At 37.8% G+C, this 12,857-nt stretch overlaps 1 protein-coding gene across 2 annotated transcripts in view; it reads left to right on the plus strand.

Moving 5' to 3' along the window:
* The window catches only part of pde3a (phosphodiesterase 3A, cGMP-inhibited), a 90,217-nt gene that overhangs the window by 42,789 nt on the left and 34,571 nt on the right, over positions 1–12,857 (plus strand). For both annotated transcript variants that reach the window (XM_055190623.2, XM_055190624.2), the window contains exon 2: positions 3,662–3,712. In XM_055190623.2, coding sequence (XP_055046598.1) covers positions 3,662–3,712 — 51 coding nt within the window. The remainder of the gene's footprint in view (positions 1–3,661; positions 3,713–12,857) is intronic.

The following is a 12,857-nucleotide window of genomic DNA, read 5'->3' on the forward strand; positions in this document are numbered from 1 at the left end:
GATGTGGTTACCTAAAGCCTCGGTTAAAGACAGTGCTTGACCTCCAGCCGAAGAGCCTTTACATAACATTACGTAACCTGCGGAGGTCAAAGACAGCCTGCTGAAGTGTTATTTGTAGAAAGACCACAGAACAGGGATGAAGTAAAATGCTATACTGTACCCCTTACGCTACCCCTCAGAAAAATGTACAAAAGCTGTCACTGGGACGGTACCTTTTCAAAAGTACTCATTCATAATAGTACACTGTAAAAATGATATCATATCAACAAATATTTGTTTGTTACTTAAAGGGGCCATGGCACAAGACTTTTTTAAGATGTCAAATAAATTGTTGGTGTCCCCAGAGCACATATGTAAAGTTTTAGCTCAAAATACCATATACATAATTTATTATAACAAGTTAAAATTGCCACTTTGTAGGTGTGAGCAAAAATGTGCTGTTTTGGGTGTGTCCTTTAATATGCAAATGAGCTGATGAAATTGATGGTGGTTTGTTGCAATTAAAACTCAATTGTGCTTTTCTCTACACTAAATGTCAGTGCTGTGGATGGATAGTGCAGATTAAGGGGCGGTATTATTATAATAAGAGCTCCTTATGACATCATAAGGAGAGCCAAATTTCAACGACCCATTTTTTCATGTGCTTGCAGAGAATGTTTTACCTAAACTAAGTTACTGGGTTGATCTTTTTCACATTTTCTGGGTTGATAGAAGCACTGGGGACCCAATCATAGCACTTAAACATGGAAAACGTCAGATTTTCATGCCATGGCCCCTTTAAACTTAACAAATCAACTTGTTTTTCTAAGTTTTGTCAACTTCAAAAAGTAGGTTGAATTGAATTGCATAATGAAGTTGTTGTTGTTGTTGTTGAAGGGATAGTTCACCCAACAATGAAAATAATGTCATTAATGACCCTTATGTCGTTCCAAACTTGTAAGACCTCTGTTCATTTTCAGATCACAGTTTAAGATGTTTTATACATGTACGGTATACTGTCCATATCCAGAAAGGTAATAAAAACATAATCAAAGTAGCCCAAGTGGCATCAGCGGGTCAGTTAGAATGTGTTGAAGCATCGAAAATACATTTTGGTCCAAAAATAACAAAAATTACGACTTTATTAAGCATTGTCTTCTCAGACTAAAGTCACGTGACTGCAGTGGCGCGGATGACGTGCGACGCGGCTGACGTGTTATCTGGTGCGCCCCAACTGTTTTTTTTTCTTTGTACGCACCGGGCTTCGTTTACAGTCTGAAGGAGGTGCATGCTGTAAGTTTGGAAAAAAAACTTTGCAAACATGTCTGAGGATAACACGTTATCCGCGTCACTGCAGTCACTTGACTTTTGTCTCGTGCATGCGCTTTACAACAGACGCGGAAGAGAATACAATGCTGAATAAAGTCGTATTTTTTGTTATTTTTGGACCAAAATGTATTTTTGATGCTTCAACACATTCTAACTGGCCCACTGATGTCACATGGACTACTTTGATGATGTTTTTATTACCTTTCTGAACATGGATAGTATACCGTAGGTAGATTTTCAATGGCGGGTCAGAAAGCTCTCTGACTAAATCTAAAACATCTTAAACTGTGTTCTGAAGATGAACGGAGGTCTTACGAGTTTGGAACGACATGAGGGTGAGTCATTAATGACATTATTTTCAGGTTTGGGTGAACTATCCCTTTAAACTTCATGTTGCATTTTTTTACAGTGTACCTTAAAGGTACATATTGGTACCTCACAGGGACATATCTGTACCTACATGGTACATATTAAGACCTTTTTGAAGGGTACCGTCCCAGTGACAGCTTTTGTACCTATCGTACCTTGGGTGATACATGGTATTTATTAGTTATTTAGACAAACTGTATGTGCCAACACAATTAAAATGTTTAAAAATCCATATGAGGGAATTCCTTTAATATAGTTTAATAAGGATCCCAGCATGCAGTGTGCAGATCTGTAAAACATAAGGCTGCTCTAAAGATGCTACAATTAAAGGTAGTATTAATTTACTTCTTGTACTTAATTTATTTCAATAAATAATCTCACTTTTTGGCTAAATGGTTCCAAAAAGGACCTTTAAAGGGGTCATATAATGAGATTTTTTTAAATATGTAAAATAAGTCTTTGGTGTCCCCAGAGTGCGTATGTGAAGTTTTAACTCAAAATGCCCGACAGTAAATTTATTATAGCATGTTAAAATCGCCACTTTTTAGGTGCAAACAAAAATGTATCATTTACAATGCTATTGAGTTGATGAAATGCAAACACTGATCACAATAATGGTGGTTTGTTGAAATTGAAACTCAACTGTGCTGTCAATTATCTTTTTATTTCTTTTTTTCTCTGCACTGAATGGCAGTGCCGTGGTTGGATAGTGCAGATTAAGGGGCGGTATTATTGTAATTAGACCTATGTCACAAAACAGGCGAAATCTGAATGACCTAGAGAGTGGTTTACCAAAACCAAAGTTACTGGATTGTTTTTTTTTCACATTTTCTAGGTTGATAGAAGCACTGGGGACCCAATTGTAGCACTTAAACATGGAAAAGTCAGATTTTCACGCTATGACCCCTTTAACAACCTTTCTGTTTCACTAAAGATTATAAAAATTTATAAAAGAAATAGTTCTTCTATGGCATTGATGTGAAGAACATTTAAAGCACCTTTTTGGATTCTTTATCGAATCTTACAACCTGCACATTTTTTCAAAAATCTTTATTTTTAAGAGTGTTCTTGTAAGACATCATATTTCTTATTTCTTGCTTGGGTTTGTTGACACACTGTGCACTTATCCTTCGGTCCACGTGAATGTGTATTTTCCGTAACCGTTCCTTACAATATGAAAAACATATTTAAATTTAATATGTCATGTTCCGCTCCTCCGAATAATGTGGTGTCCCGTGGGTCCGCCTGTCTTACAGTGCCGTTTGGATGCACAGTTTACATGTCGTGCCAGGTCACATAGTGTACTTGGGAGTTGACAGGCCTGAGGGTGGCCGGCATGGAAGCAAGTACCCTGATTTACTGCTTGTATACAATAAACTCAGCCAGAATGCCATTTGTTTGGCTTCCTCTCCCTTCAAACCGAAGGAAAATATTCATCTTGTACTGTAAGTAGCTGAGTTTTATTAATAAACGTCCATTTTCCCATGCTTGAGTCTTGAGTTGACCAGAGGCCATTCCGGCGATGTTTAAAGCGTTGCTTGTTAAAGGAACCCACTTTTTGCACTTTTGAGTGTGTTTTTTACAAACAAGGTGGTATTCAATTACAAAAAAGTGTTTTAATGCAATGACTCGCTGCCTGCAGGAACCTCCTACTGTCTGTTAATGAGAGTGCGTAAAGTTTACAGCTATTGAGATGCGGTTAAGCGGTGAGGAGCGACGAGTAAAGACTGCCTGACTGTGAAATTGAATTATGAGCGTGTGTCACTGAACAAAATAGGACGCGTGTGAGCAGGAGAAAGAAAAAGACATCCCTAGAGCGCTCTCTCTCTCTTTCTCTCTCTCGCTCACCCTCTCTCCCATTTCTGTGTATTTTTAGTGAGTGAGGTAGAGCGTACGTAGGCTCACTAGATTGTGAATGGTGAATGGATTATGTGCTGCACTCTTTAGCGAGTGTGAGTCTAAAATTTTGTGCTTCTCTCTGCAGATGCTCCCTCAACAGGAATGGGACCACAAAAGAGGCGCCCGCGGATCTCAGGTCAGTTTAAGTTTGTTTGTCTCCATGCTATGAAGCTAGTGAACCTCTGTCAAAAAACTGTATGTCTGAGTCATTTGGAACCTAAACAGTTGTTACATTATTTTAATGACGTATAAGCACACTGTAAGTTTTGCGTTAAAAAGTTTTTTTTTTCAGAAATAAGAATCTAATTTAAATCGCCAGTGAGATTTACTAGAATCACAAACCAAATTCTAAAGTAAAACATTCAGATGCATATCAGTAATGAGAATCAGGGGAGGAAATGTGCTTAATCGTCATGAAAATAACGGCACAGTGCCAAGCATCTTAATGGTTGTGAAACACAGGCTTAATTTTCTTTATGCAAATTTCTTTTACTTCTGGGGTAAAATGTGACTTGGGCATTATTTATGATTGTTTGTTTTGTCGCTTTTAATTAATCATTATGAGCAGAATGTAAATGTGTATGAGAGTTAATGCTGTGTATCAGACCCTGCGCTTGTAACTGGTATATAAGCTTGTTTGATCTTCTTTTAAACATCCTAGTGACATCATCACATTTGGCATGAGGAGGGTCATTCCTGTTACGCAGTTACTCTGTAACGTTTACTGGGAAAATTATTATTATTTTTGTGCTAATGTAAGGACGTATGTCTATAAATGGTTATACCCGACATTCAGAAATATGCACTTTTTAACCTCAGCCATTATATTAATTATTATTAACTGGTTTATTTAGGGCTTTCACAATGATTAAATAATCGTCTCATTGCAACTGTTTGACCTCATTGTGATGGTTTCAGATCACTGCAATGATTGCACATCTCTCTAAAAAACACAAGGGGAGCTGTATAAACGAGACCGTATCAGATGGCGTACCTTAACTGACAGTGCAATGCGATACATTGCAAAGCCATTTAATACAGTGGAAAAAACAGCATTTAAAGAAGTGCTGCAAAACTTTGTTAAGCAGAATGGTCTATTATCATTAAATAATTACTTTAAAAATATATGTTAGATAAACTTCGCAAAATATTTAATTTAAATAATCACAACAATGTGTGAAAATTATTTCATGAAAAACCAAATGTATGAAAATTAAATGTCAAAGCAATAAAACAGACAATTAATTTTCATAATCGTCACAATTTATTAGACAATTAATTTCATAATCGTGACAGCCCTAGTTTTATTGACATAATGGCAAACAATCCATAACAACTTCTTTAATTTTATCAAATGGGTAGATAGTATTATTGTAAGACGAACCACAAAACATGACATTTATGCATTTAGCAGTCACTTTTATCCAAAGTTAGTAGCCAAATTAGTAAAAATTAACTCACCAATGAATTCACCAATTCATTTATGTTTATATAATCATGATGATAGAAAACCATGATGCAAAACTTTGTGTTGAATATTTTATCTTATTAATATATATTATGGGAAAATTAAACTGTATATAGCTAAAATGTCCCAGGAAGGGATAAGCATATGTAATATGTATATACCAAGGGTATTTTGACTGTGACTCTGTGCGTGCATTAAAGGTATACAGTCCACTTTTTTTGAAAATATGTTCATTTTCCAGCTCCCCCAGAGTTAAACATTTGATTTTTACCATTTTGGAATCCATTCAGCTGATCTCCGGGTCTGGCGCTAGCACTTTTAGCATAGCTTAGCACAATTCATTGAATCTGATTAGACCATTAGCATCAACAAAATAACCAAAGAGTTTCGAATATTTTAAAACTTGACTTTTCTGTACTAAGACCGACGGAAAATTAAAAGTTGCGATTTTCTAGGCTGTATGGCTAGGAACTATACTCTCATTCTGGCGTAATAATCAAGGACTTTGCTGCCGTAACATGGCTGAACGAGGCGCAAAGATATTACGCAGTGCCCGAAAATAGTCCCCTGCTATTGTATATAGTACACGATGTAACTACAGAAGAGTCAAGTTTTAAATAGGAAACATATTGAAACTCTTTGGCTATTTTTTAGCGTGATGCTAATGGTCTAATCAGATTCAATGGATTATGCTAAGCTATGCTAAAAGTGGTACCGCCAAACCCGGAGATCAGCTGAATGGATTCCAAAACGGTAAAAATCAAATGTTTAACTCTAGTGGAGCTGGAAAATTAGAATATTTTCAAAAAAGTGGAATGTCCCTTTAACTTTGTAATCTAAACCCTCCAGTTTAAGTGTAATGTTCATGTGTTAATATGTTTGTTCTGTATAGTTCTCTAAATATGAGCACCAAGCGACGACTATGTCATATCTTTTCTACTCTATGCCCTTACATTTGTACTCATGATGTTTCATTTAAACCAAGCAGTTTAACCTTCACCTGTTTTGTGGCATGAAATCTTTAATAAAAATGTAACTCCTGTGCTAGGCTAAAGCTGTTCAGCCTGCCATTTGGCGATATGGGGCAATAATTCCATCTATAGCGAAATTGTCACGTGTTAACTGTTGAAGGGGATTTGTATTAAACCTAGACAGCTGACAACAACTTAAGGCTATTATATCGCTGACAGAGACGTACCATAATGCATGTTAGGGCTTACTGTACATGAGCCAGCGCCACAATGGTAAAGCGTGTGCAAGGGCACGTCCCAAAATGCACCGGGCCTTGAGAGCGAACAGTGAGGCCATGAGCTGATTGCAGTAACAATGCACTTGAGGAGGGAAAGCATGTACATGTGCGTAATCATTGTTTTGTATGGTAGTGTGCTGTATTGCGTGTGTGTGTGTGTGTGTGTATGCAAGCAGCAAAAAAATGCTCAAGTACGCAAAAGCAGGCGTGAGTGCTTGACTAATACAATGTAAGTGCTTCATTCCATTTTATTGTATTTTTAAGATACTGTGTCAGCTTACATTTCATTTTAATGCCCGTCTCAGCACACCTAGTATCAGCGCTGGGAATTTAAAGCATTGTACTCAAACACAGTGCAGAAACGACAATGTCGTCCCTGCTAAAAAAAACACATCCCAGAAATGTATTTGAATTAGTGGGAAGTTTATTGGTTGTAATGGAAACTATAAAAGTCTCTATGGGTTTTTACTGGTATGTGTTGGGTTCTGTTGGATTAAATCCTACTGGAATAAAAGGAATTTTGTAATGGTTTTAATGGGAAAATCGAATTGTTCCTAATGGTATTTTGAGGAAAACCATTAGAATTTCTTTGATGATTTCTATTGCAGGGGTGTTTTAGAAGATGTCTGCATTGTTGTGTAAAGCGTGTTCAGGCTAGTGAAAGTGAACAGAGGTGTAGACCCTAAGAAATGAAGTCTAAGTCTGTGTGTGTTTGAACCCTCTTATCAGAAGGATATCCTTCCCTGACGATCGATACCTCTCTTTCTGGTTAAGAGTCGTTTTTAAAACAAACAAGAAGCAGAGACCTGTGTGTGTCGCAGCTAACACAGTTTGCTCTTTTTCTATTATAGAGTTGTTTAATAATTTGTTAATTAGAAGATGTGGTTTGCTTTTGTCCCTGTATACGAAACGCAAATTAACACTTCAAAGTTACCACAAGCTTTCAAACAACAATGCTGTGCCAAGCGTTTGTTTTCCTCCTATTGATTGGTGGAAAACGGCCATCTCCAGGTTCCAGTACCTGATAATGTTGTATAGTAGTGCTGGCTAAAATTCAAACACGTGACCGACACAACTGGATACAGCTTTTAAATTGTTTTATTTTGTATGTCAACCTTCTTGATAGCCTAGTGCTTTATAGTAGCACATGCATCACATCATACCTGTAAAATTATCAATGCATGAATTAAAATGACTTAGGAAGTCAACAATTTCTTGCACACACATACTTTTTAATCTGAAATCACTGCCAAAACAAACATGAACTTGTGATAATATGTGTTCGAAATCATATTTAAACATTAAAATGTGTTCAGATTGGCAGTTATTGTGTCATGCGACACATCAGTTTTGTGTTAAGTATGCTCATCATCGTTGCATCGTGCCCGGTCAAGCAGTGTTAGTATAAGTGGAAAAAGTGCCAAAGCTTCTGTGTCGTAAAGAAGTGTGAAGGTGGGGGAAGCCATTTTTGTTGAGACTAATTCAGCCCAAACAGCTATTTATTGTGTGGGCCCTGAGGTAACACTCTTTGCCCCGCTGTCACTTAGCAACAGGCTATTTTCATTATAAATGCTTCCTGTGTTGTGTGGAGCACCTATGGCCGTGTTTCAAACCCAAAGCGGGGTAGTTGGGCATATGGGGGTGTTTTGGTGTCTGACTGCAGGAGAGTTTGTGTGAGGTGAGGTCTCTCAAACCAGATTCTCCAGTGACTAAACTAGGTAGGCAGACGTTGGGAATCATGAGGAATAGGCGTGGCACCAGTGGGCATGGCCTGCTTTGCTCATTTCCTGTGCTTCAGGTAGTAGAAACAGTGCGACTTGTATTATTACTGTATCCTGTAGCTCATGGTAGAGCATTGCATTTTCAGCGCAAAATGTCATGGGTTTGAACCCAGGGAATGTACATACTGATTAAAAAAATGCAACTGTTACTTTGTATAAAAGCGTCTACCAAATACATAAACAATATTTATTTGTGCATTTGCAGCCAAAGGTTTGGGTTGCACTTTATTTCGATAGTTCACTTCATACATTCTACTAACTATAAGTAACTGTGCAACTACATGTCAAAAAATTCTCATTAATTTTTAACCATATGTCAACTAACTCTCATTAGAGTATTAGTTGAATGGTAGGGAAGAGGTTAGGATAAGTAGAAAAAGTTGACATGTAGTTGCTTAGTCAGTAGAATGTCATTTGAGGAATCATCACAATAAAGGGTTAATAGATATTAAGCAGACAGTCTATTAATAATGTATTGACTGATAGTTGACTAGAAGTTGCGGAGTCATAGTTAGTAAAAAGTCTGAAGTGGACTATTAAAATTAAATGTTGCCGTTTTGTTTGGACACGTGACTAAAATTGTCATGATCTTTAAGATCTTTTGAGTTTTAAAAAGTGTACATGTATATGACTTTCTTTAAAAATGATAGTTTGGGGAATGGATTAGGTTTGAGATGGGCGAAGTGATGGGCGAAGTCTATTGTTTATAAATCGTCCCAATATGCCCCTCATGATAAGATGAAAGGTTAAGGCAAATGGCTACAAAAGGTACAAAAGTTGTCACTGGGATGGTACCTTTTAAAAAGATCTTAATATGTACCATTTTGGTACAGAAATTTACCTTTAAGGTACCAGTATGCACCTTTTAGGTATAGACAGTTTCAGCAGTTACAACATAAACAAGCGGCTTTTGTGGTCCACACGTAACTTTCTGTAAACTCCGCTAAGAATAAATAACAACAAAGTACTTTAAACAAAGTTTATTTATGCAACAAGCAAAATAAACAACATAAAGATTACCTAGGAAAACAAAACATTTGTTATTTTCGACAAGGTATATGTTCAAGAGTTCAGTTTAGCAACTAGTCAGACCATTAAAAAAAACTGAAACCGGAGGTAAAGTTTGGACCAGACGCGCATCACGTTACTGCACGTGCGTCCAATGAAACGTGTATAAAAGTGTACTTTTTCAAAAGCTACCACCCCAGTGACAACTTTTGTACTTTCTTGTACCTTTTTTCAGATGAGTGCTTGATAGAGCTGGATTTTTTAACTTAAAAGGAAATTCCATTTTTTTTTAAATATGCTTATTTTTATTTGATCTCCGGGTCTGGGGCTTGTACTTTTAGCATAGCTTAGCACAATCCATTGAATCTGATTAGACCATTAGCATCGCGCTAAAAAATAACCAAAGAGTTTCGATATTTTTCCTAGTTAAAACTTGACTCTTCTGTAGTTACATTGTGTATGATTTTCTAGGCAGATATGGTCACCACTATACTCTCAAACTGGCGTAATAATCAAGGACTTTGCTGGTGTAACATGGCTGCAGGAGGCGTAGTGATATTGCACATTGCCCGAAAATAGTCCCCTTGGCTACTTTCAATGGCAGGGGACTATTTTCGGGCATATCACTATGCCTGCTGCAGCCATGTTACATCAGCAAAGTCCTTGATTATTACGCCAGAATGAGAGTATAGTTCCTAGACATATCTGACTAGAAAATCACAACTCCCAATCTTCTGTCGGTCTTAGTACACGATGTAACTACAGAAGAGTCAAGTTTTAAATAGGAAATAATATTGAAACTCTTTGGTTATTTTTTAGCGCGATGCTAATGGTCTAATCAGATTCAATGGATTATGCCAAGCAAAGTGGTACCGCCAGACCCGGAGATCAGCTGAATGGATTCCAAAACGGTAAAAATCAAATGTTTCACTCTGTAGGGAACTGGAAAATAAGCATATTTTCAAAAAAAGTGGAATGTCCCTTTACCTTTCAAAAGTAATAATAAAGAAATTATAAAGTATCACAAAAAACCTGTTCATATAAGAAATAATCCTTACAAAATGCTTAAAAAGGCACTCGCTTTAGCTTCTTTATCTGAATCCACTGGATGTTTATCATTGTCATACGGTGTGTCCTGTGAATCATGCCGTGCGTTTTTGAAGATTGTGAGATTTGTGGCATGCCATAGTGGCTCAAAGTTTGTGCAACTCAGTAGCTCACTTAGGAATCAGTCACTTTCCCATGCCACACATCGCCTTTAAGCTTGTATACAAAGACAAAGTTTGAAGAGAACAGTCACCACCATCACTACCGTCAGTTTGGGTCAAGAATGAAGACATCTTTCAAATCAGCACAATCAAACGTCATTGAACAAGAGCTGAGCTTTACACCAGTATCCTCAAGTAACCCTCATAAAAAAACAAATTAATACTGCACAAAAATAAAAGATGGTAGTCTAGTTTCTAGTACATATAGATCAGTGGTTCTCAAACTTAGAACTTTATTTTTTTTAGGTTTAATTTCACAGAATTCATGATAAATTAATTTATTTTATAAAATGTCATAAAACTGGTGCCCCCGTGGCACCATCTCGCGGCCCCCCTGATTCAAACTCTGCGTTGCTGAATAAGATTTACGTATATGGCATAGACAGAATTTTGACCTATTTAATGATGACTGACAGACGAGACATCCGGGAACAACAAAGTTGCTCTTTTCATTCTCTGGCATTTTTGCTGATTAAATGATGCGACTTGCTGTGCTTCCTAAAACCCAGAGGAGCTTTATAATGAGAAAATGAATTTGCCTATTAAGTGCCATCATGTGATGATATAAATTGTGAGCCATTTGGCTTTGATGTGGTAACACATGCATGCACACACATTTTCTGACCATAGCTTGCTGTCTTTAATGATGAAGTGCATTCACATCTCATTGTGCGGTGAATGCATATGCAGTAAGAATAGTGTGACTCAGCACGTATCTGTGCTAGTGCACTTGTCTAGTATACAAACCGTAGTTCACGGCAATCAATGAGGTGCTATTAGACGGCTTTTCTCTCCCGTCAGTCCCGTCCATGTGTACCGCTGCCCCGATCCGTGTGGACAGATCAATACCGTTTCCACCGGCAACCTCCGTTTTGTTCCCTGGATATGTTGTTGATATCACCTAAAGCCAATACACACACACGTACACAGACACGATGACACTAATTCAAGGACATTAGCTGTTGAGAGAGTCCATTTCAGGCAGGTAATGGGCAAATTTCGCTATCACAGGATGTCATAAAGGTTGGGCCGAAGAGCAGGATAATGTGTTTTTTTTTTAAGGCTGGGCTCTCTGGGTTCCCTCAGAAGAGAGCTGGCATGTGTCTGAAGCTCTTGAAGCGAAAAGGCTTGAGAACTTTTCCCAGAAACACCTTCCTGTTTTAGTTAGTGATAAACCGCAAACACACATGTGCTAAGATTGGAGCCAAAGTTGATTTTGCGGCTCGTTGTTTGGACAAAACGTCTTCTTACGGAAGACTTGTTTGACAGTCGCATCGGTGACTCACGTCTCTCAAAAACTGCCGTGGCGGATGCTGTTTTCATATCAGATCAAGGTTGTAGATGGAAGAGAAAGAAAATGTAATGAAAGGAAGGAGCGGAAAGACACCCACGCAAGGAGGGATGTCTCCGTACACTTAACCTCTCTTTCCTATGTTCTATATTTAATCATTATGTTATGATTCCTGGCAGTCCACGTGTGACTCCAGTGAAAGTTCAGGGGAACACATGGGAAGGCATTTTCCCATTTTCCAGCATTCAGGAGGAGTTCTTGTCCGTAAACAGACATCCACGTGGGTGAATTTTACGAAACCTGTCAAAATACATACATTCCTAAAGGATTATTAGGAACACCTGTTCAATTTCTCATTAATGCAATGGTGTAATAGTGTGTGGGATGTTTTCTTGGCACACTTTAGGCCCCTTAGTGGCAATTGGGCATCGTTTAAATGCCACAGCCTACCTGAGCATTGTTTCTGACCATGTCCATCACTTTATGACCATACTCTGATGGCTACTTCCAGCAGGATAATGCACCATGTCACAAAGCTCAAATCATTTCAAATTGGTTTCTTGAACATGACAATGAGTTCACTGTACTAAAATGGCCCCACAGTCACCAGATAGTCAACCCAATAGAGCATCTTTGGGATGTGGTGGAACAGGAGCTTCGTGCCCTGGATGTGCATCCCACAAATCTCCATCAACTGCAAGATGCTATCCTATCAATATGGGCCGACATTTCTAAAGAATGCTTTCAGCACCTTTTTGAATCAATGCCACGTAGAGTTAAAGCAGTTCTGAAGGCGAAAGGGGGTCAAACACAGTATTAGTATGGTGTTCCTAATAATCCTTTAGGTAAGTGTATAAGCTAACACAATTGGGGCAAGTTTTTTTTAACCAGTGACTTGTAAAGACAGTTGCGCATATTTTTGATTGATTTGCTTATAATGCAGAGAAAATGTATTTACATTATGTCAGTTTTTGTAATTTTTGTAATAATGTGAAAGGAAAAATCATTAAAGGGACAATAAGTAGGATTTTTCCCCCATCTAGAGGTGAAATTGTATTTTGCATTCAAACGAATAGTGCTCTCTAGCGCCTCGCTTTTCCAAATGCATATTGCAACTACGGTATCCGTTACGTAGTCACTGATCTCCTTGTCCGTTTCAGCTGGTTTACTGATTTGTGGAAACGTGTTGCGGTAGGCTTTGCTTTTTGTCCCTCTC

This window comes from Misgurnus anguillicaudatus, chromosome 1, assembly GCF_027580225.2.
Source record: "Misgurnus anguillicaudatus chromosome 1, ASM2758022v2, whole genome shotgun sequence".
Taxonomy (NCBI): Eukaryota; Metazoa; Chordata; class Actinopteri; order Cypriniformes; family Cobitidae; genus Misgurnus; species Misgurnus anguillicaudatus.